Source organism: Callithrix jacchus, chromosome 8, assembly GCF_049354715.1.
Source record: "Callithrix jacchus isolate 240 chromosome 8, calJac240_pri, whole genome shotgun sequence".
NCBI lineage: Eukaryota > Metazoa > Chordata > Mammalia > Primates > Cebidae > Callithrix > Callithrix jacchus.
The window spans coordinates 49,901,470-49,926,696 of record NC_133509.1 but is presented as its reverse complement, the minus strand read 5'-3'; the positions used below and the strand labels follow the sequence as shown (position 1 = coordinate 49,926,696).

The 25,227-nt window shown below is 38.4% G+C and overlaps 1 protein-coding gene, 1 non-coding gene and 1 pseudogene across 3 annotated transcripts in view; all 3 read left to right on the top strand.

Moving 5' to 3' along the window:
- CDIN1 (CDAN1 interacting nuclease 1) overlaps positions 1 to 5,992 on the top strand; it is a 307,237-nt gene extending 301,245 nt beyond the window's left edge. For both annotated transcript variants that reach the window (XM_009005593.5, XM_078334406.1), the window contains exon 11: positions 5,718 to 5,992. In XM_009005593.5, the coding sequence (XP_009003841.1) occupies positions 5,718 to 5,745 (28 nt within the window). In that variant the 3' untranslated portion in view covers positions 5,746 to 5,992. The remainder of the gene's footprint in view (positions 1 to 5,717) is intronic.
- Positions 5,993 to 16,973: 10,981 nt separating this feature from the next.
- LOC118145185 (small nucleolar RNA U3) lies at positions 16,974 to 17,193 on the top strand. The gene has a single exon (XR_004730324.1). It is a non-coding gene; the product is annotated as a small nucleolar RNA U3 (small nucleolar RNA).
- Positions 17,194 to 20,728: 3,535 nt separating this feature from the next.
- LOC100394631 (large ribosomal subunit protein eL27 pseudogene) lies at positions 20,729 to 22,432 on the top strand (annotated as a pseudogene).
- The last annotated feature ends 2,795 nt before the right edge of the window (positions 22,433 to 25,227 follow it).

Here is a 25,227-nt window from a genome sequence, read left to right as displayed (position 1 = left end):
GGCACATTTAAGTAGTGTGTGCAGGGCAATTTACGGCACTAAATGGTTACAAGAGAAATGAGGAAAGATCTACAATTGACACCCTAACATCATGATTAAAAGAGCTAGAAGAGCAAGAGCAAACAAATTCAAACGCTAGCAGAAGACAAGAAATACCTAAGATCAGAGCAGAACTGAAGGAGACAGAGACTCAAAAACCCCTTCAAAAAAATAATGAATCCAGAAGCTGGCGTTTTGAAAACATGAACAAAATAGATTACTAGCCAGACTAACAAAGAAAAAAAGAGAGGAGAATCAAATAGATGCAATAAAAAATAACAAAAAAGATATCACCACCAATCCCACAGAAATACAAACTACCATCAGAGAGTACGATAAACACCTCTATGCAAATAAACCAGAAAATCTAGAAGAAATAGATCAATTTCTGAAGACTTACATCTGCCCAAGACTAAACCAGCAAGAAATCGAATCCCTGAATAGACCAATAACAAGGTCTGAAATTGAGACAGCAATTAATAGTTTACTAACCAAAAAAAAGTCCAGGACCAGATGGGTTCACAGCCGAATTCTATCAGAGGTACAAAGAGGAGCTGGTATCATTCCTTCTGAAACTATTCCAAACAATAGAAAAAGACAGAATCCTCCCTAACTCATTTTATGAGGCCAGCATCATCCTGATAGCAAAACCTGGCAGAGACACAACTAAAAAAGAAAATTTCAGGCCAATATCCATGATGAACATTGATGCAAAAATCCTCAATCAAATACTGGCAAACTGAATTCAATAGCACATCAAGAAGCTTATCCATCACCAACAAGTCAGCTTCATCCCTGGGCAAGTCTGGTTCAACATATGCAAATCGATAAACGTAATCCATCACATAAACAGAACCAAGGACAAAAACCACATGATTATCTCAATAGATCCAGAGAAGACCTTTGACAAATTTAACTAACATCCCTTTATGCTAAAAACTCTCGATAAACTAGGTATCGATAGAATCATCTCAAAATAAAACTACTTATGACAAACACACTGCCAATACATACTGAAAGGACAAAAACGAAGCATTCCCTTTGAAAACCGGCACAAGACAAGGATGCCCTCTCTCACCACTCCTATTCAACATAATATTTGAAGTTCTGGTAAGGGCAATCAGGCAAGATAAAGAAATAAAGCATATTCATTTAGGAAAAGAGGAAGTCAAATTGTCTCTATTTGCAGAGGACATGATTGTATATCTAGAAGACCCCATCGTCTCAGCCTAAAATCTCCTTAAGCTGATATGCAACTTCAGCAAAGTCTCAGGATACGAAATCAATGTGCAAAATCACAAGCATTCCTATACACCAACAACAGACAAACAGAGAACCAAATCTTGAGTGAACTCTGATTCACAATTGCTACAAAGAGAATGAAATACCTAGGAATACAACTAATAAGGGATGTGAAGGACCTCTTCAAGGACAACTACAAACCACTGCTCAACGAAATAAGAGAAGACACAAACAGATGGAGAAATATTCCATGCTCATGGTTAGGAAGAATCAATATTGTGAAAATGGCCATAGTAATTTATAGATTCAATGCTATCCCCATTGACCCAGCAATTCCATTACTGGGTATACACCCAAAAGATTATAAATCATTCTGTAATAGACACATGCACACGTATGTTTATTGCAGCACTGTTCACAATCACAAAGACTTGGAACCAACCCAAATACCCACCAATGATAGACCAGATAAAGAAAATGTGGCACATATATACCATGGAATACTATGCAGCCATAAAAAAGGATGAGTTCATGTCCTTTGCAGGGACATGGATGAAGCTGGAAACCATCATTCTCAGCAAACTGACACAAGAAGAGAAAACCAAACACCACATGTTCTAACTCATATCATAAGTGGGTGTTGAGCAACGAGAACACATGGACACAGGGAGGGGAACATCACACACCAAGGCCTGTTGCTAGGGAGCTAGCAAAGGGATAACAGGGGGTGCGGGCATAGGGCAGGGATAGCTTCAGGAGAAATACCGAATGTAGATGACGGGGGATGAATGCAGCAAACCACCATAGCACGTGCATACCTATGTAACCAACCTGCACGTTCTGCACATGTACCCCAGGACATAAAGCATAAATTTTTTAAAAGTGACAATATTGAGCATTATCAATGAAAGACTATGCCTAGAGTACAGCCACGAGGTGGTGTTTCCCAAAAGAAGCTTCAGATGATTCTAACACTTCAATTTACATGGTGCAATTCAATGTAAGAGTCAGAGTGGTACCACTCTTAACTCTACTTTTGCACTTAAAATTGTCCAAGTTCCACCCACAGTCAACAACAAAAGTTGTGTACTCGTCCCTAGTGTGTGGAGCAATGACTGAGAAGTTTCTTGTGAACATTCTCTTTAATGTTGTATGTGTGTCAGGTTAATTTCATCCTAAGCTAATGATCTTAGAAAAAAGAGGCAATATTCAGCCATGACCAAAACTTACTTTTAAGATAACTAATGTGCACCATTTGTTCATCTATGCTTCCTTGAAAAGTGAGATAAACTTGCAGGTTTTCCCTGTTGCTGCCTTAGAGAAAGAACATGTACGCAAGTGATTTAAAATCTTGACTAACTGCATTCCCCTGTTTGGACTTGCAACTATCAGCCTCACACAAAATCAAAGTAATGAACTTTGGAGAATCCATATGCATTTTAAGAGACATTTAAGGGAATTCATTACTGCTGTTTAAATTTTTAAGCACATCCTGATGGCATCTGCCTAGAATTCCCCCAGAAACCACTGGGTTGAAATCTTTATCAGTTTCATTTATAATATCTCTGAAACCATCTGGTTCTGAACAGTTTCGGGGACAGAGTCAAGCAAAATCTTTCTCATAGCTCTCTCTTTGATTATCTTAAGTATTTTTCTCCTTACCAAGTAGAACATGTTAAAGCTTTCACGTTATTCTATAATGTTTCCTGACTTTGTAAGATGGTGCTTTGAAATACGTCTGTCCTTATTTAGACTGGGTTTGTGTTTACAATTAAAACACAAAAATAACATCCATTTGACAGTACTTCTTTGTGCTGCAACACTACCTATTTTTTATGTTTCCAACATGAAGAGAATAGAAATTTGGCTTCTCTATCACTAATGAGTTTCAAAGTCAACAAAATGATAAAATATTGATACCCACTGACATCTGAGCTTACCAGACCTTCCTTTCTAAAGCAAAAATATGTTATTAGCAGTTATATGGACACAGCATGGAAAATAAATTTCAAAGAACAGCAGTGTAAATTCTGTATGTTGCTTTCAGGTTCAGTGGATTTTTATCTTGAGTAATAGCTTAAAAGATTAACCAGCTATTCATTTCATAAGCTTGAACACACACCTCACAGTAGAAAACAAATTGGCATTTGGAGTTCCTGAATAAAGTGCTATTCAAAGTGGCTCCACAGTCATTAAAACATAGAGTTAGTTTTGTGAATGCCATCAGTAAAAAATCTTTCTCGTGTAAAGAAAGCAGTAGGAATAAACTTTAAGTCAAAGGCAAGTTCTTCGGGTCCCTCATCCACAAATGTTTATCCTGGTGGGATACGATACAGTCTGTGCAATTGCTATGTTTCACAATAATTATAAAGAGCAATAACAAGTGATATGAATAGAACATGTAACAAAGAACAGCAGTAGATAGTAAATAAATCACTGGTTATGTCAAAATTAATAAGTTATCTTACTCATGCAGAGTCAATGAGTTAAGAGGTCAAATGAGCCCTGCTGTTTAAGCCCAATAGTACACATGGCTTCTCTGGTTCATCATTTTCAAGTTCCTTCAGAACTGTTTTAAGGATTATGTGAAACTGACTGGGTTTCATCAATGGTTTATGTAAGAACATGTGCTCATGTTTTTGTAAGTAAGGTCCAAGATATTCAATGTAAGCATTTGCCTTTTTGCAGCTTCTGGGAAGAGGTGGAGTGTTATTAAGACCCCTTATCATAAATACAGCATTCCCCATCATAGAAAATAGCACCCATCTTTCTTAGGAACAGAAGTGGTTGTACAATATGACACCCAACACACCTTTAAAATGTGATGTATCATAGTGTACTTTTAAAAAGCAGTGGACTTCTCATTGATCTTCCCATTTTACTTTGATTTAAAATGCAGATCTTTTCCTCCTTTTGAAATCTTTGCATTTTTATTTATAAATGTATAGGGGGGAAATGTATTTCAGACATATGCAGCCTCATAAATTACGTTTGGTAGTTGAAACAGTATGTGCTTATGTCATGAATTGGACATCCTCCTTCATTAGAATGCTATTTATTGCCACCAGCTGCACTGCTTAGCTAAGAAACTTCTTGACACCAGTGACTGCTTTTCAGCACCACTGCTTCCGGCTGCTAACAGGGGCTTCTCTTTCCAAATGAAGCCACCCGTCTGAAGCTCTTCCTTCTGCTACACAGATACCTCCTGCCATCGTGATGTTGGAGAATCAATGGGGGATGAGACTGTACCCACCCATGCTCTGTCATCTCCCAGGTTGTAAATCTCCCACAGCTTCAAGATTTCCCACCTAATAGCACTGGCCTGAGAACTCTCAAATGCATTCAGGGAAGCTACCCAACAGTAATGGATTTTTCAAAATTAAGATGTGAATTTAGCTGTGAGCAAAGGGTGTTTCAGAGTCACTGGCATGTATTTCAGAAGAGAAGGATGGTGTCTATTGGCAGACAGTGGTCTCATTTTATTACATCTTACAGCAGGGAAAACTAGACAAAGGTAATTACTCTTCTTCTGTTAAGGACTATTATTACACTTGCATGAACAGTTAACCCTGCTGTTATTTTCTCTGCTGCCTGTGTCACTGACATGCAGACCATCCAAGCAGGAAAGGTATAGAAATGGGGGTCTCAGCTCATTTCCAATTGCACAGTAAGTCCACTTTGAAAGGTAATATTCTAAGCCACAAATCTGTGCACCAACACACAAGCGCATTCCATTATTTATTGACGGAATCTGTGTCTGTGTCTTCTGCACGCCAGTTTGAGCACTGGCTCCTTTTTATAATGCCTCCACACACAACTGGGCTCCCAGAGCCCACAAAGCTAACAGCAGCAGGCAGTGACAGGAGAGACCTCCCTCTGTTAACATGGAAACAGAATTTCCTTGCTCTCCTCTAGAAAAGAGATTCTCTCTAGGTCAAGGTTGAGGCTGTCTGCAGAGCGGGAGGACGAGATTAGGCAGAAGATACCTTAACCTGTGATCCTGGAGTGCTCTCTTGAAGTGGTGTCAGGCCCTCAACCCTTCATGAGCAGCAAATTTCTCCCCTTGACTAAACAAGAGGACAAGCAGAAAATTGATTTCCAGACATTACCTTTGAGATATAGACTGAAAATTAGAACTTTAGGCCACTTCTTGCCCCAACTGAAAGCTCAGGCAAAGGAAAGCCCTGCATGTGTTCCATTTCAGGTTTGGAAATGCAGCTGCTAAACCTAAGATCTCATTTTCAGAGGGAGTCACTCTCTTCATTAGATTTTGCTTCTCATTCAATAAGGGATTGGCTTAGAGCCATACAGTTGTGTGGCCATTATTCACAATAACTTTCACCTGAGTTTCACCAGCTTCTCGGCGACAGGTATGATTATCTGCATCATGACAGGACAGAAACCAGAGCACAAAATTGTCATCTCTTATTTTCCAGGTGCCATCCCCTGGCTCAGAGAAGCTGACAAGGATGCTGGACACTCAGCTTGGTTTTTTGTTTGGTTTGGTTCTGCTTCTGCTTGGGCCAGTCTCAGTATCAGATTGAGTAGAAAGCAGGAAGGAAAACATGGATTCAAAGCATCGCATGGAAAATGGAAAATGCCGAATTAAAAAGAAGGCTGGAGGCTGGTCTGTGTGTGTCTGGAAGGAGTGACCAGAGACTTTCATCTCCTGCATGTTGGCCATTTAGAAAAGAAATAAAAGGAGAAATGGTATTTTGGTACAATTACTTATCTCTTCTAAAAAGTAGATAATTGAAAAAGCACTGATATTAAGTGATTTGGTAAAATACCCCATGTGCATATGTGCTCTTTCATGAGTTTGAAAGAAGGTGATATATTTTAGACAATTAAAAAACAAAAATCAAGTTAAAATTGAAGATTACCAAGAAAAGGTAAACAGCACTGACACCAGGAATGGCAACTCAGAATGTAGTTGATTGTGTTGCTGGAGGAAATTAGAAGAAACGTGGTTACTGTTTTCTTTCAAGATGATCTTTTATCTGAAATGTTGAATAGCTGAATCTGACCCACTCAGTTAATATTCATTAGTGATATCTGCCACATATATTTTGGGTAGAAAAATGTGGAAGTAAAAATTGTTTTTAAAAAAGTTTGAGCTTGTTTCCGTCTATCTTGTGGCAGTCATTTTAATTTATTTTGTAATCAACATCCAACAAACATTCAACTGTCAGAGTACCTGGGCCTTATTAGCTACTACTTGCTACAGATCTTTAAATTCTGAATTTCTAACATACTGTTCTCAATTGTAACTGTGACATACAACAAAATTTCAGTACCTACTGAACTGATTGTAGGAAAGTCTACCTACATTTGCTACATGTCTAAGGAGCTTCTCACTAGAGTCCACACCATTTGCATAACTTTTCCCAGATTTTTTCAAGCTACTGTAGTCTTTCCTACTATCTGTGTAAAATCTCCTCTCTTTAACATTTCCAAAGGGCGTTGAGCTAGCTATTATAGAAATTAAATAAATTATAATTATTTACTAGTTGGTAGTTCTCCTATCTTTATCAAAGAAAAAATAGTTATTAAAGAACAAAATCTATTTTTCAGTTCAGGAAAATACTTGTGAATAAATCAATTAATTGATACTCCAAAGTTCTGCCAGAAATACTCCATTTATTGTATTAGATCAGTAGACTAAATCACTAGGTGGCACTAGTAATTATCATTCATCTCAAGTGAACCCAGTGGAATTAAGGGACTTGACCCACAAGATTTTATCTTAGATGCAAAAAAGTGGAATAAGCAGGATCAACAGTTGTACTAATTAAAATAACACAGAACAATCAAAGTCAACTTAATGCACCCGGCATCCAGAGCGGGACTGTAAGTTGGGATTCTGGCTTTGCCGCTTACTAGCTGTGTGACCTTTGGCGAGTTGCTTGACTTCTCAATGCCTCATCTGTAAAGTGGGTAGAATAGCCTTAGCACATAGAATTTTCCTGAGGAATCAATGTGCTTTATGCTTGCTAAACACACAAGAAATGTTAGCTATGTTTATTATGTTAAAGTAATTTTAAATGAATATATAGAGAAGATTTTGCAACTGTTTCTTGCTTAGGAGCATAAAACATAGTTTACGCCTCTCTGCTATTACTTAATACTTTAACTTGGCTTTCCTGAGTAAATGAATCTGTCTTCAGATGTTACCCTCTTGTTTCATTTCATTGCTTAAGACCAAATACTCACATTATCCTCACTTAAAGAGCTCCTAAAAATCCCTCTTCCCCCACAGAACATTGCCTGACTTGTATAAGTAAGATTATAAATCTCTTTCTCCTTCAGTTTCAACAAGCTACTTATACAACACAAACACGGAGCACACCAAAGCTTGTAAGTCAATGTTTACATTACATCCTAGTGAATGCTTTTTTCAATGCGCAGTTTAAAATGTAGGCTTCTTGCCAGGGCAGAAGTTTTGTCTACTTCATGTGTTTTCTAGGTTTACACCTGACCATGGTTTGGGGTAGGAGGAATATTTCTAGCCTGTTTTGTGCTGCATATCACCCAAAAAGTGAGGGCTGGGGAAAAGAAAACCAGAGAGATACTTCATCCTTAACATCTCAAGAAGTGAGCCTGACGGCTGGCATGAGAAGGAGCCAAGGAGAGAGCACAGCTGCAGGAGGGATGTCTCCTTCGTCAATCTCCGAGCCCCAGCATGCTTTTAAAGAGCTGTCTGCGTTCATAGAAATCAGAGTAAGAGAAGTGGAGGCAGGTCCACCTGAGAACTGTTTATGTGTAAAAGGCTTTCCCGTGGTGGAAGAGGCTTCAGCCTGACCCCAGTGCTAAATTAGATAAGTTACAGCCACAGGATGACCCTCTGCCCCATCATACTCCCAGGACAATTTTGAGCCTCCCCATCAGTGTCAAATTAGCTGTACTGGTGCTTGCAGCAGAAAGTTGAAAGGACTTCTTTATGGCTTTTCTGTGGGGTAAAAGTAATTTTAAAAGAAGAGGAGAAAGTTAAAAGGAAAACTTGAGACCTCAGAGCCATGAAGAGTCCCTCTTAAGGAAAGTGCATAGAAATATCATGATCTAAGAAGATGGTTTTCCAATTTGACTATACACTGAAAAATCATCAAGGGAGTTTTATACCTGAGGGAAGGTGTTCTCTTTCCGGGTCCACAGGGGGCGTAGTTTTCAGGGCACGAACTTCCTGGCGAAATGCCCCCTCCCATCTCTCTCCATCCGGGAGATTGAACAGTTTATGTTTAAATTTCAGGGGCACGGGAAGAAACTAAGAGTCAGTCACCCCGGTGGAAGTTCCAAGGAACTCCTTTCATTGGCCTGGGATCTTAGAGAAGGTGGGGGTTCCTCCCAGGTTAAAAGTCCCCTTCTTCCACACCCCTTGGACTCCATGTTTGGTTCCCCTTCCATGAACACTCCCTTCGTGGAAGCCGTCTTTCTCTCTCCTGGATTTCCCCTCTGGAGTCCCCTTCCACACTCTCTCGTGGAAGCCTGTCTTCCCCTCCTAAACTCCATCTCGCTCTATTCCCTTCCACTCCGTGTGGAAGCTGCTTTCCTCTGCTGGATTCCATGTCTGGATTCTCTCACTCAGCGTAAGAGGAGCTTTCCTTCTCTACTTTCCGCCTCTGGGAACCCTTCTCAGTGTGAGGGTGAGCTTTCTCTCTCCTTCTCCTTTTTCTCTCTTTAAATAAATCACTTTCTACAAACACTTTTGAGTCCCGCATTTACTGTGCACCGTGCCGTGGTCCCCTCTCTCGTTCTTGAGAGGGCAGGAGACCAAGATCCTGGAGAAACGTTCTCTCAGAGGAGCTGAGGGCACCTTGAACCCCAGTATTACACTACTAGCACTGGTTCCCTCCCCATAGCTTTGGTCTGGGGTGCAACCTGGTCATCAGGATGTAAAGCTCCCTGTGTGGTTGAGCAACACCCATCAATCTAGCAAATAACCTAAGCACCAATCAACAAAGGCAGTGTGCGCTGTGCCCCAGGCTTTTCCGTGACTTCACTCTGGAATGAACTGACAATACGAAGAAACACTGGGTCCTAGGACTTGCCCCTTCTTTGCCAATTAGCCAATCTGTGAATATTGAGTATTTACCATATGCAAAACTCAAGGTTGATTCCCAAAAGGGATCAGGTGACATTTTTTCAAGACCTGACCCCCTTCCTCTTTCCTTCTGGAACTTTCTGCCTCAATTGTCCTCCTTAAAGGAGACGCTAATTATCACTATAGCAATTTTTCTCCTTCCTAAGAAGATTTAGTAAAAGTAAACCAGCCTTCATGGATATAATTATTTGTTTAAAATGGTTAGAAATAAGGGTAGGACTATGGATATAAAAATGCATTTTCCGACCAGGCGCTGTGGTTCACGCCTGTAATACCAGCACTTTGGGAGGTCAAGGCAGGCAGCTCAGGAGGTCAAAAGTTTGATGCCAGCCTAGCTAATATGGCAAAACCCCGTCTCTACTAAAAATACAAAAATTAGCCATCGTGGTGGCGTGTGCCTGTAGTCCCAGCTACTCGGGAGACTGAGGCAAAAGAATCACTGGAACGCAGGAGGCAGAGGTTACAGTGAGCCAAGATTGTAGCACTGCACTCCATCTTGGGCAACAAAGAGAGACTCCATCTAAAAAAAAAAAAAAAAAATGCGTTTTCCGTATTTCCTAATAGAGTGGAATTGCAAAGATGTCAGGAGGTCCATAAGAATTTCAGGAGACTGACTATAGGTACTCACCCTTCTGGTCCAGAAGCTGGAGCCTCACCAACTAAGAAGAGATAATAGCTAGGAAAGAAAAAACTACCCAACGGCAAAGACAGAGGTAGAGAAAGCAATGAGCTAAACCGGAAGGGAGCGGGGAGTGGAGGAGAGTTTATACGATTAAAAACTTCAGGTGAATTAAATTTAAGTGGGTTTAACTGGGCAACGATGTGCAAATTGGGCAGCCTTCTGAGCAAGGATAGGCTCAGAGACTCCAGCCCAGCCACATGGTGCTTGTATAAGATGTGCTTGTATAAGGTGGTGGAAAAAGATTATGGACAGAAAAAGAAAAGCGAGGTACAGAAATGAGGTACAGCTTGATTGGTTACAGCTCAGCATTTGCCTTATTTGAACACGGTTCGAACAGTTGGCTACAGTTAATTGTCCAAAACTCAGTGATTGGCACAAGGGTAGGCTACGGTCTATTTACACATCCACTTGTTAGAGATCATGATGTACAAAAATCCTTTAGGCCAAACTTAAAATATCTAAGGAGGCAGCTTTAGGCTGAACTTGGCTTAACAGTGTGAAAGACAAGAAGAAAGGGGATCACTTCATTGCCTGAGAGGTTCTCATTGCCCATGGTTAATTGATGTCAGCAAAAGGCATCTCCCAGTGAATCCGCTTAAAATGGAACTATGATTTGATAAAAACATATTTCAAAAGGATTTGCTGAGAACAGTTTTCAAAAGTAAAAATTATGAAAGCAAATGCATTTTGTCTTATAAGTAACAAAATATATTTTATAATTAAGTGCAGTACTCAGCATCAAGAAGAGCAAATCAAGTATTGACTTTTGTTGTCATTTTCCCAGCAAGATTGTAAGGCAGTATCATACACCCGTCATTTCACATTTCACTTCCGCAACCCTACACTATCACTTGGAAAATATTTGAAGTTTTTTTAAATTAGGTTTTTCTGCAGGTCTTACTAAGACTTTGATATTCATATTCTCTATTTAGTCATCCTCCTTCTTGATTTCTCTTCTCTGATTTATAAGAGAAGATTTAACTTCTCAGAGTTAAATCAACTCTGCCAGATTCTTATATGTCAAATACTGGCTTAAAATGTGATTTATGCAGTTCACCAGCATTACTTTCATTTCTTTCATAAAATTCTACAACTTGTGAAATATGTATAATTTCTCTTTGCAGTCCATTTGTGTTATATTGTATCACATTATTGGCTTTTTAGAATATTTAATAGTGAGACTGACCAAGACATTGAGACAGCAGGCTGATATAAATGTTCTGCGAAGCCAGGAAAGCTAGTTGGATGCGGATTAGTTGTATAAGTTGTTAGTTCAGTAATGGGTATTTCTGGGTAATGACCACTTTTCCTTAGACTGCCTAATAACTTCAGAACTTAGATGTAGTGATTAGATAATGAGGTTCCCATGTATAAAAGCCAGATTTCAAAGTGAGTCCAGATATTTTGCCTCCTTACTCCTTTTTTTCCCACCCCAAGATTGGGTATTGACTCCTATGATATTCTCCAACAGATGAATATTGAAATAGTAAGTCATTCAATAGAAAATTATCTAATGGATGCCCAAAAATTAATTTCTAAAGGGGCATTATTCCAAGAATTACAAAACTATACTCATGAGTGAGTTTAGATTATAGAAGTTACTAACAACCATACTTACAGATAGCTGGGTATAAGAGTAATTGCTGGCCCTTGGATGACTAAATGATAGGAGATGGCTTTGGTTACTCAATAGAAGTAATTTTCTGGGAGATAAGAGCAGTAAGAGGTGATAAACATGATGGAAGCTGGACAAAACTACATCCATGAGATATCTGCTGCTTACGTCATTAGGACCTCCTGTGCCTATTCTATGTTAGTTGCTGCAATAAACGTCTGTGCTCTATGCGTTGTTTTCTATTATACTTAATTGGAAAAGTCTACTTAGGAAAGAGACAGAAGGAACGGAAATACATCTTAATGTCCTCTCCTTGACAGAACCCTCCCAATTCTTTTTTTGTTTTCTTTTTGAGACAGAGTTTTGCTCTTGTCACTCAGGCTGAAGTGCAATGCCACAATCTCGGCTCATTGCAACCTCTGCCTCCCAGATTCAAGCAATTCTCCTGCCTCAGCCTCCCAAGTAGCTGGGATTACAGGAATGAGCCACCACGCCCAGCTAATTTTGTAGTTCTTAGTAGAGATGGGGTTTCTTTAACTAGAGTTCACACTGTTAAGTGTACATATATGAATGAATGAGCAGGGTACACAATTAAGATGTTTTGAATTTGTTGCATTAAAGCCCAATGTGGATTCTTAGAAACTAAAGAAATTTCAATTAACTTCAAATCAATATTATACAAAATGATACAGAACAAATCCCCAAATCTCAGATGAAATGGCACATGGCAATCAGGCTTTGCAAAAAGAACTTCACCTGCTTAAAGTACTTCTGCTTCAAAAAATAAAACAAAAAACAAACAGGCAAACTCTATCAGCAAACCCGTAATTCAGCCAGTGGAGAAACAAAACATCAAAAATGTAGCAGGCAGAGAAGCATTAATTATCAAAGTATTGATTTAATAAAATGAATAATAAACACTGAAGGCAAGATGAGGAAGAGAAGGAAATCTTTGGCTACTTTGTTTATATCCCTTTTCAGCTAACAGTCAAGCAAAGAAAGTCTCTTTTTAGCCAGGAGGGTCACAATATTCCTTTCCATCATGGAATCCCAAATCAAGTTTCTAGCCTCCAGAACCAGAAACAAGTGGCAATATGGTCAATTTGTGTAATCAGCCAATGCAAAGACCAGTCAACGCTGAAGGAAAATCATCCTGGGAAGCTTATTATGCCCAATTTAAAATAATAAGCCAAATGAACCATCAGATGGAGGAACAGAAAGCACTATTTCTTGCTGCCAGTCTAAAGGGAACTGCTCTGATTGTGCTAAGCAATTTGTCAGAAAAAGACAGAAAGAGCTCTCTACTATTATTAGCACATTAACCAGATTTTTTATGGTTGGACACAAGGCAGGATTGGTCAGAGTGAGAACCAAGAATTCTATTAGAAAAAGTTGTTAGTCACTAACCAGATTGACTCAAGATACTGAATAATCACTTCATTGAATCTATCCACATGCCCTGAGGACCAAAATGGCAGGCATCAGAACTTCATTTTCCGAAGCATTTTGTAAGTCATCCAGTGGAAATAAAGTTACATTATTTTTGCTTTAAATCATGTATTATACATACTCTCTAAAGACTTATTATTTAGTAGTCTTCCCAATAAATCTTGGGAGGATATATTGCCTAAAGTAAAATAAATATACAGGATGCCCTCAAGTGTTCAGCAAAATATGAATCAATACGTGTATAAGAAAACTAGCTGATGTCAGGAAAAGGACAATCCAAAACAATGAGAGGAAACAGTACTAGGTGCTCACACAGGACCAGAAACAATTTCTATATCCAGCAGCCATACTGGAAAACGAAAAATTCATGGTGCATTTTACAGACTACTTGGAAGAGTCTTTTATCATGAATGGGAAATAATTAGCACTAACCTGAGCATTCTGCTGTCCCCACCTAACAAATTTTAAAAGCAAGACCTAGCTAAAACAACTTTTGAAAAGAAGAATGATGCAAAAGGACTAATACCTGATTTCAAGACTTAATATAAAGTTACAGTGCTCAAGACTAGACGGTATTGCCACCAAGACGGACAAATCAATAGAACAGACTGGAGTCCAGAAATAGACCACGCTAAGCCAGACTTGCACATTTTTGACAAAAATGGACTGGCAATTTATTGGAGAGAAGATATCTTTCAACAAATGATGCCGGAACAATTTAATGTCTCTATTTTAAAAATGAAATTTAATTTATACTCTGTACCATATGAAAAATTAACTCAAATGGGTCACAGACCTAAATGTAAAATTGAAAATCATAGCATTTTTAGAGAAAAATATAGGAGAAAAACTTTGCAACCTTTGGTTAGGCAACAGTTTCTTATATGGGACACCAAAAGCATGATGTATAAAAGAAAAAGTTGGCCGGGCGTGGTGGTTCATGCCTGTAATCCCAGCACTTTGGGAGGCCGAGATGTGTGGATCACTAGAGGTCAGGAGTTTGAGACCAGCCTGGCCAACATGGTGAAACCCCATCTTTGAAAAAAAAGAAAGAAAGAATCAATAAACTGAAATTTTATTTTCTTTTGAGATAGGGTCTCTCACTTCATCACCCAGGCTGGAGTGCAGCGGTAAAATCACAGCTCACTGCAGCCTTGACTTCCCTGGCTCAACCGATTCTCCCTCTTCAATCTCCTAAGTAGCTGAGACTACAGGCATGTGCCATTATTACGCAGCTGATTATTTGGTATTTTTTGTAAAGACCATGGGGTTTTGCCATGTTGCCCAGGCTGGTCTCAAACTACTGGGCTCAAGCAATTCACCCACCTCAAACTCTCGATGCATTAGGATTACAGGTGTGAGCCACCATACCCAGCAACTAAACTGGATTTCAGAGGAATCATGAAATTTTTCTCTTTGGAAGACACTGCTGAAAGAATAAAAAGACATGCTGCAGTTCAGAAGAAAATCTTTTCAAATCATATATCTGATTTTTTTAAGTGCTCATAATATATAATGAACTCTACAATCTCAATAATAAGAAAACAAAACCAAAAACAAACAAACAAATATTATATGTGGACAAAAGATTCAGATAGGTACTTTACCAAATCAGACATGTAAATTGCAAGAAAGTACCTGAAAAGATGCACAATAGCTAAAACTACATGAGATACCCTTGCCCACTATCAAAATGGCTGAAATAAAAGATGGATCACACTAAGTGCTGGAAAAGATGTGGAGGAACTGGAATTTTCATATATTGCTGTTAGGAAACTTGGAAGTTTCTTAAAAAGTTAAATATACAACTACCATATGATCCAGCTCAACTCTTACATATTTAATTTTTTTTTTAATGAAAGCATATCTATAGCAAGACTTGAAAACAAATGTTCATAGCTTTGTGTGTAATAGCCAACAGATGAAAACAACCAAAATGTCCATCAGCAGGTCAATGGATATACAATTTGTGGTATATCCATACAAAGGAATACTACTCAGCAGTTAAAAGCAGTGAACACATGCAACAACATGAATTATCTCAAATAATTATGCTCACTGAAAGAAGCTAGATGAAAAAACTATATGTAATATGAATTCATGTATATTAAACTCTAGAAATTGCACACTTAACTACTGTGACCAAAAGCAGATCAGTGATTGTTGGGCATGCAGGTTAGGAGCCATAGGAAGGGATTAACTAAGGAAAATTAGGAATTTGGGGGGAGTGATTGTTCTATTTATTATTTTAATTGTGGTGATGGTTTCAAGAGTGTACATATTTGTCTAAATTTGTCATGTATGTTTTATTTATGTGCAGTTTATTGCATGCCAACTATACTTAAATAAAACAAAATTTTAAAAGAATAATAGAAAACACAAATTAATAGAGTAGAAATGTGGACTGGACATCTTTTCCTTTCCAAATTCACTGTCTATAAATACTTTTCTACCCTGCTGCGTGGCCTGAGAGATTGACTCCCCTGGGCAAAATCAGAGACTTCCTTGCTCTCTTTTTTCTGTTTGGGTTCAGCCAAAGAAGAGGAAGATTAGAAGATCAGAAAGAAGAAGAATGAGGTTGAGTATTCACTGCCCCAGCTTTCTCCCTGCAGGGTTGCATCGGATTGGCTGATTCCATAATCAGAGGTCTTAGTTCTTATCAGGCCACTCTACACATAGCCTTCTCTGACCCTAGGTCCCAGTGATATTCCTTTCTCTCATTCCCCCAGCACTGATGGGGGAAATAAAGCCTGCCTGCCATTATGAGCTCTGGGTTACTTTCCTCTTAGTGTCCCTATACCCAGACCATACCTTTTTTTTTTTCCTTGCAAATGATGCCATGTATTTCCTTCTGGGCTTTCAACTTACCAAAAAAAAAAAAAAAAAAATTCAAATACATCACTAATTATACAAACTCTCCAGTTAAAAGTTTAACTTTTAAAAGAGACAGATTGAATATGGACAGACTTGTTAATGGAAGATTGAATTTTAAAACAATAATAAAATCATACTATATGCTGCTTACAAGTGGTGCACTTAAAGCACAAGGATGCAGAAATGTGTGTACAGGATGAAAATGTTTACCATGCAAATATTACTATCCAAAATAAATTATAGTCACACCAAACATTAAGCATTATTGGGAATAAGGACGGAACCAAATAAGGCTGGGCACAGTGGTTCACACCTGTAATCCCAGCACTTTGGGCAGCTGAGGTGAAAGGATCACTTGAGGCCAGGAGTTTGAGACTAGCCTGGCTAACATGGTGAAACCCCATCTCTATTAAAAATACAAAAAAATTTAGCCAGGTGTGGTGGTGGGTGCCTGTAATCCTAGTTACTCAGGAGGCTGAAGCTGGAGGATACTGGAACCTGGGAGGCAGAGGTGGCAGTAAGCAGGAATTGCATCACTGCACTGCAGCCTGGGTGACAGAGTGGGACACTGTCTCAAAAAGCAATAAAAAAGGAAAGGGGAGGAAAGGGAAGGGGAAGGGAAGGGGAAGGGAAGGGGAAGGGAAGGGAAGGGAAGGGAAGGAAAGGGAAATGGGGAAGGGAAGGGAAATGGGGAAGGGAAGGGAAGGGAAATGGGGAAGGGAAGGGAAATGGGGAAGGGAAGGGAAATGGGGAAGGGAAGGGAAGGGAAGGAGGAAAGGAAAGGAAAGGAAGGGGTGAAGGAAAGGAAAGGGGAAGGGAAGGGAGAAAGGAAAGGAAGGGGGAAGGAAAGTAAAGGAAGGGGGAAGGAAAGGAAAGGGGAAAGGAAAGGAAGGGAGAAGGAAACAAAAGGAAAGGAAGGAGGAAAGGAAACGAAAGGGGAGAGAAAAATCAAATAATGATAAAAAGAAAAATTCAAGACAATACTTTCAAGAATCAAGACTGTTCTGTATAGCTCATTACTAAAGAAGTTTCTCTGAAAATGTAGAGTCCTGCCGGCCATGAGGAGGAGGCTCAGAGTTGTCTCCTGAGCATGAAGCAGGCTCTTGTTGCTTTACTGCAACCACCATGTACCACTGATGACCATTCTTCTCTTCCTCCAAGAGAGTAAGAGGGAAAGGACGCAGTCTGAGTGGTTTCCCTTCTTGTTAAAAAAAAAAAAAATTCACCAGGAAGGTATAACTATTATAAAATGTATTTAATAAATAACTTCAAACTATATAAAGTTAAAAAATGACCGAATTACAAAAAGAAATTGAAAAAGCAGTAAACACGACGGAAGATTTTAACACACTTTTCTCAGTAATACAGGAAAATAAAAATTGGGTAAAATGTAGAGGATCTAAACAACCCAACACATTAGAGCATATGCTTTACAAACACACATTTGTAACCAAAAAAAGTGTCATAAAGCAAACTTCTATAAACACCAAAATATAAGCATCAAAAACTCAAAAACAAAAACAAAAAGGACCCATGTTCTCTGATTATTAGTTTGAACTTGATAACAATAACAAAATCCTGTACATGAAGGAACGCTTCAAAAATTAATATTCAAATAACTAACTACTAAGAGTATAAAAAGGCACCAACATCACTCTGAATCAAGGAAATGCAAATTAAAACCAGAGTAATATATTAATACCAGTACATACCCACAAGAATGACTAACATTAAGAAGAGTGACATTACAAGGGTGGGCAAGGATGTGGGAGTATTGCTGGAATGAGTGTATTTGTTATAAGGATTTGGGAAAACTGTTTTTTGGCAAGACCATAGCTCCCTACCCATGGTTTTGCTTTCCACAGTTTCAACTATCCGTAGTCAGCCACAGTTGGAAACTAAGAAGATATTCCGACAGAGACACAGAGAGAGAGGCCACATTCACATAACTTTTATTACAGTGTGTTGTTATAATTGTTCTATTATTAGGTATTGTTGTTAATATCTCATTAGGCCTAATTTATAAATTAAACTTTTTCATAGCTGTGTGAGAATAAAAATAGTATATACAGGCTTCAGTACTATCTGGGCTTCCAAGTATCTATTGAGGCTCTTGGAACATATTCCTTATGGATAAAGGGGGACTAGTATATTATTAAAGCTACACACAGGCCTACCATTTAGCCCAACAGTTCCACTCCTAAGAATTTACCTAAAAGGAATGAGTGCATATTTTCACCATAAAGCCTGTAGAACAATGTTTCTGGCAGTTTTATTTATAACAGCTCCAAACAGGAAACAATTCAAACGTCCATTAACAGGAGAATGGATGAGTCCTGTTCTATTTAAACAATGGAATATTATATGACAATAAAGAAGAATGAATTACTGGTACACAGAACAACACTGCTGAATCTCACAAATGTTATGTTAAGCAAAAGAAGAAGCTAAACACTTTACACACACACTACTTGATTCCATTTATAAGAACTGTAGGAATAGACAAAACTATATGCAGTGATAGAATTCAGAATAGTTACCTCTGAGGTAAGGTACTAATTGAGAAAGGATGAAACAAGAACAAAAAAACTTTAAAATAACTCCACATGTTTTGTGATATGGACACTTACCATGAGATCTTCCCTCTAAAATTTTCCAGAGTGCAATAGAGTATTGTTATTGTTAACTATAGATACAATGCTTTACAGCAGATCTCTAGGACTTACTCATCCTGCTTAACGGAAAGTCTTAGCCCATTGACTAGCAACTCCATCTCCTCCTCTCCCACTACACCCTGGCAGCCACCATTCTACTCTTTGATTCTATAAATTTCACTGTTGTAGATACCTCATATAACTGGACTCACACAGCATGTATCCTTCTGTGACTGGCTTATTTCACTTAGCATAATGTGGGAATGCAAAATGGCACAGCTGCTAAGGAAAACAGTATGGAATTTCTTCAAAAGATTAAAAATATATCTTCCATATGATCAAACAATCTCATTTCTGGGTATATATCCAAAAGAATTGAAATGAGATCTCAAAGAGATATCTGTTCTCCCTTGTTCATTGAAGCATTATTCATAATAGCCAAGATACAGAAACAACCTGTGTCCATCAGTAGCTAAATGGATAAAGAAAATGTGGTATATGCATGTAATGGAACATTATCCTGCCTTAAAAAAGAAGTAAATTCTGCAACCTGTGACACTATGGATAAACCTTGAGGGTATTATGCTAAGGAACATTCTGAGTAGTAGAAATGTTCTAAGTCTATCTGTTTGGTAGAAGGCTCTCTGTATCTATGTTTCTGTCTATATAGTGTATTATAGTAATGTATAATGTATGTGAAAATGTATTGAGTTGTACACTTAAGCCTGATGCTCTTTCCTTACATATGTTATGCCTTCCTTTAAAAGAATATGAAGAAGTCATAAACTTGAAAATTAAAGACATTGAACCAGCTATTTAAAATTTGCTTATGCAGAAAAACAGGTTCAGGCAAAATTCTACCAAAGAAAACCACATTTTAACTAATATGCAAAATAGAAGTTCTTCGACTTATTTTATGAGTCTAATATTATTTTAGGATCAAAACTAGATTAGAAGAACATGAGAAGGAAAATTTTGTTTTACTGATCAACATAGATGGGCTTGTTTTACTGATTAACATAGTTGGAAAACGTTTAAATAAAACTTTAGCATACTAAATGCAAGGGAGGAAAAAAGACACTATGAACAACTTCAGCTTATCCCCAAAAGTGCAAGGAGGATTCAACTTTTGAAAATTGATTAATATATTTCACCATATTAACAGAATAAAGTTCCAGAAATCTCCATAAAAGTCTGCTTGAGTTTTTAGCTATATACCATTCTGTTCATTTATGTAGGATGATAATTCATGAGGCTAGGCAAAGAATAACTACAAGGAAGTGTACGCTGAACAATTCCCAGAACCCACAATGGGGTCTTGCCATGTTTCCCAGTCTGGTCTCAAACTCCTAGACTCAAGTGATCTACCTGCCTTGGCCTCCCTAAGTGCTGAGATTACAGGTGTGAGCCACTGCACCTGGCCAGAAGTTTTATTCTTAATAGCCCTAAACTAAAAACAATCAAATTTGCATCAACACTTAAATGGATAAACAGATAAACAAACATTATTCTGGATATGATTCAGTAGTATTCTGAGTAGTGAATAGTATGGTGGGTAGTGAATACTACTCAGAAATAAGAAAGAGTGAACTCATTCATTGACAATAAGTAAATCTAGAAAATATTTTGCTAAGCAAAGAAGCCAGAAACAAGAGAATGAACAATTATATGAAATTCCAGAAAAGGCAAAACAAATCCAAAATGGCAAAAAGAAAACCAGTGTTTTCCTGTGGCTGGGGTAGATGTTGGGACTGCCTGCAAATAAGCATGAAAGAATTGTTTTACATGTCTTAATTAGAGCGGTGATTATATCGGTAGATACATTTGTCAAAACTCATCAAAGTGTACACTTATAATTTTATCATATAAAAATTATACTCCAACAATGTTGATTTAAAATTTACAAACATTACAAACTTTCTAGCAACAGAAATAAAGAAATTGTAAATAAATTATTCAAACATGCAAAATTCTTATGGGAAAAATTGCAACTTATTATTGAGGACATATAGGAGGAAGACCTTTTAAAAATATGTTTCCCCTTTTTGCTGTAGGCCCCAGTGATTGCTGTCGAAATGGGCAAGTTCATGAAACCTGGGAAGGTGGTGCCTGCCCTGGCTGGACACTATTCTGGACATGAGGCCATCATCGTGAAAACATTGATGATGGTACTTCAGACCATCCCTACAGCCATTCTCTGGTGGCTGGAATTGATCGCTGTCCCCTCCAAGTGACAACTGCCATGGGCAAGAATAAGATTGCCAAGGGGTTAAAGATCAAGTCTTTTGTGAACGTTTATAACTACAATCACCTAGTGTCCACAAGGTACTCTGTGGAATCCCCTTGGACAAAACTGTCATTGGTAAGAGTGTCCTCAGAGATCCTGCTCCAAAACGCAATGCCCGACGAGAGGCCAGGGTCAGGTTTGAAGAGAGATACAAGACAGGCAAGAACAGGTGGTTCTTCCAGAAGCTGTGGTTTTAGATGCTTTGTTTTGGTCATTAAAAATTAAAAGGAAAAAAGCCAAAAAAAAACAATTTTGTTCATAGGCAGAGTCAATATCATAAACATGTCAACTAGGCCTCAAATAAGCCAAAACTTCAAAAAGCAAAGGGCCAAATATAGCTGTGAAATCTTCAAGAATGAAAATTATCTTTGAAGGCTGATGGAAAAGACTAGAAATGATGTGCTAACTAAATGAAAAAAGCTTGAAGACATTTATATTCTATCACAAAAAATAATCGCACGGGTATGTTTTAAGAAAGAAAATAATTTGATTCTGTTTATTAAAAAAGCAACACCAGGAAATGTATAACATTTGTCATGGTAAATTAGTAACCCCTCCCATCAACTAATTAGGCTGTTTTAACAGTAAGACCAGTTAGAGTGATAAGTTCTGAATAAGAAAAAAAGCATTATTTTTTTTAATACTAATCAGAGTCCTGATTTGTAAGTCTTAAAGGTTTTACTAAATTTTTTTTTTTTCTTTAAGACAGGGTCTTGCTCTGCTGCCCAGGCTGGAGTGCAGTGATGCAATCATGGCTCACTGCAGCCTCGACCTTCACAGGGCAAAAAATTTTTCGAATCTTACAACATCAAATTGTCTTTAATTAGAGCATAAATATATTATGAGAAATCGAATTCACATCGAAAATGTTACTCTCAGTAAGATTCTATCTATTACAAACGATATAATAAATATGAATAAGAATGAGAAAAACAAAAATGTTCAGGTGTTAAGGTGAAGACATAGTATTTTTTTCTGCCTTGTATTTCTGACATTCCTGTCATAATGTTGGTTCTCCAACTTGTTTCAGTTAGAGTCAACCACAAGGCAAAGTTGATTTCATCAACTGTTACTAACCCATTTTTAGTTTCTTAACCTAATATAATTTGATGACAGGTTCAGAGTAAATGAGGAAACTAATGCCCGCCTCTATTATCCCTCTCTCCCAACACCTCACCACAGCCACCTGTTGCAGCCAGTGGACCTCCCACTGATAAGTACCGTAATCAGCTTTTGAGCTCTCCTACGCTCAGCATGTTATCAGTAATACGGAACCACATAAAATGAGATCTGCACAATATTAAGTATTATCAAGAAAAAGTAAGACATTATCCATTCTCTGAACCACAGCATGATGTCATAATTCATCTGAACCAGGAACACTTTTTTATGTGCAGTCATTGGCCTTGGTAAGAAAGATATGTTGAAGCTTGAGAAATATTCAGTGGCGGGGGCGGGTGGTCATAGAATGGTAATTTGTGAAGATCTAAGACTAGGCTCTACCTAACTTGCTATAAGGAGTGCAGGTGTTACCAAATAGACTAAGTAATTAGGTAAGTGTATTGGAGGTAATATTCTGAAATAGTCTGCTTTTTTCTTTGGCCTTTCTGAGTTCATGACCTCCTTTCGGACTGAGTCAAGGAAACTCCCAGTGAGGAAGAAGGCAAGAGGTCAGATGGTTTGTTGAATCAATGAAATATCAATTTGAAAATTTCAATAAAATAATCTTATAATGGTCATTAAAAGCCATTTTCTTGAGACAATGTCTAAATTATTCTTTGTTCTCTTATTTTTTCAAGAACCAAGACTAGAGCACTTGCTCAAGTTATTTGCCCTGTTTCTCCCAGAGAATATTCCTTCTGCCTGTTAGGCTTAGGTAGAAGAAAGGTAATGACACAGTAAAAGGGAGCAATCTACTCTTTTTAGAACTGGGTATTATGGAAGAAATTAGGAAGATGGAGAGAGTGGAGGAGAAGGGGAAGGAAAATACCTCAGCGCTCCCTTTCTTCATACTTCATCCCCCAACTCGGAGGTGACCCTTCAGAGAAAGTTGTCTTTGGGGATATATACGCAGATAAATTGAAGAAAATACCAGAAGGAGGATGGATCTATGCCAGCATGAGATACTTAACAAGCCAGAATGGTGTACCTAGCAGCCAGATGGTTTATTTTACCCTCCCAAGTCCCTCTCAGTTCCTAAGTGGCATGAATACAATGGGCTTTCTAAGGTGCATTCTGAACAGGATGGTGTGACTCCATGGCAAAGGCAGGCCATATGGCCTAGAGGCTGACTGGGCAGCGTCTCCGGCATTGGCAGTGCCTGAGAGGAGTCAGTAAGGGCTGAAGGAAGCACATGCAGGCCAGAATGCACCACTGAGCCCAAAAAATCAGAGACCCCATGCTATGTATTATACCAACTGTAGACTTCAGCCTCCAAAAGCCAACGTGCTGCGTGGCAGCCTACATGGAAAAGTGACAATGAAATAAAAAGGCTTATCCTCTACCCCTCCTACTTGAGTTTAAAAGTTTCTTTCCAGAAACTGAGATGCCAGATTGGAGAGGAGATGCTCAGAAGGGTGAGAGACCATAATTTCTGAAAGATAAGCACTGTTTTCCCAGATATTAAGGACTGTCTAATGATACTTTAAAATTATTGGAAACCAGAGTGGACTTCAAGTTAGCATGACTAGAGCAAAAATAACAAAACTATATTTTCTCTGCCCATTAGAATTTTATTCTGTCCCATTATTAGGATAAATCTGGAAATGATTGTTTGGAGAGAGTAAATGATATTAGTTTGAAAAATCATGCAGTGTTGTTAGAAGAAACAACTTTTTTACTGAAAATTGCAATTATAGAATTAGGAGGTACTCCTTAAAGTCTGAAAAACTTAGTTTGGAAATAAATAAGAGAAAAGAGTAATTTTACATACCTGAAGTTATGGTGGAGATTAAAAGTATAATAATTTGAAGTTTAGATAAATTAGGAAATGCCGTAATTCTCAAATATGTCCAAAACAAATGAACAAACAAACAAAAACATCTAAGGTCTGGGGAGGTATGCTCTTTAAACAAGCGTTGTTTATTCCTACTGCAGAGATCAACTGAGTTAGCCATTGGTGTTATCCAGAGTAGAGCCAAAACTACTCACCAGAGTGGTGGTTCTCATGTGCATCAATATATATGATAGCATCATATACATCATGAAACATATATCAATACACACAACATATAAAAAGTTCTGGGCCGGGCGCAGTGGCTCACGCCTGTAATTCCAGCACTTTGGGAGGCCGAGGCGGGTGGATCACGAGGTCAAGAAATCGAGACCATCCTGGTCAACACAGTGAAACCCCGTCTCTACTAAAAATACAAAAATAAGCTGGGCATGGTGGTGCGTGCCTGTAATCCCAGCTGCTCAGGAGGCTGAGACAGGAGAATTGCCTGAACCCAGGAGGTGGAGGTTGCAGTGAACCGAGATTGTGCCATTGCACTCCAGCCTGGGTAACAAGAGCGAAAATCTATCTCAAAAAAAAAAAAGTTCTGATATACTATTGGTATATCATGGTAGGTAAGGGCGAATTTGATGAGATTGGTTGGAGAAATAAGTGAAAAAATATTGAAAGAAGCAAAGTAAGTAGTTGCATTGAAAAAAGTGAGAAGATCTAAAAAGCAGATATTTGCAAGATGTATATAAGGGACAAAGAGAAGTCTTTATAAAATTGTGGCAAGAAAAGGCAGTTGTTAAAGCATAATTATTGCAAAATAATAACAGCAAAACTTTTACATAGTGCTAGGTACTGGTCTCAGCAATCTACACACATCATTTGAGCTCCTCCAAAGCCCGTGGAGGTAGCTACTCTTACTACTAGTATACCCATTTTACAGATAAGAAAGTGAAACATAAAGAAGATATAAGGCCGGGTGTGGTGGCTCATGCCTGTATCTCAGCAGTTTGGGAGGCGGAGGTGGATGGATCACTTGAGGTCAAGAGTTTGAGACCAGCATGGCCAACATGGTGAAACGCTGTCTCTACTAAAAATACAAAAATTAGCTGGGTGTGGTGGCGCACACCGGTAATCCCAGCTACTTGGGAGGCTCAGGCAGGAGAATCACTTGAACCTGGGAGGCAGAGGTTGTAGTGAGCCTAGATCGTGCCACTGCACTCCATCCTGGGCGACAAGAGCAAAGCTCTATCTCAATTAAAAAAAAAGAGAAGTTAAAAAATTTTCCCACAGTCATGTATCAGTGCCAGGATTCCAGCACAGGCTCACTAGCTTCTGAGTACATG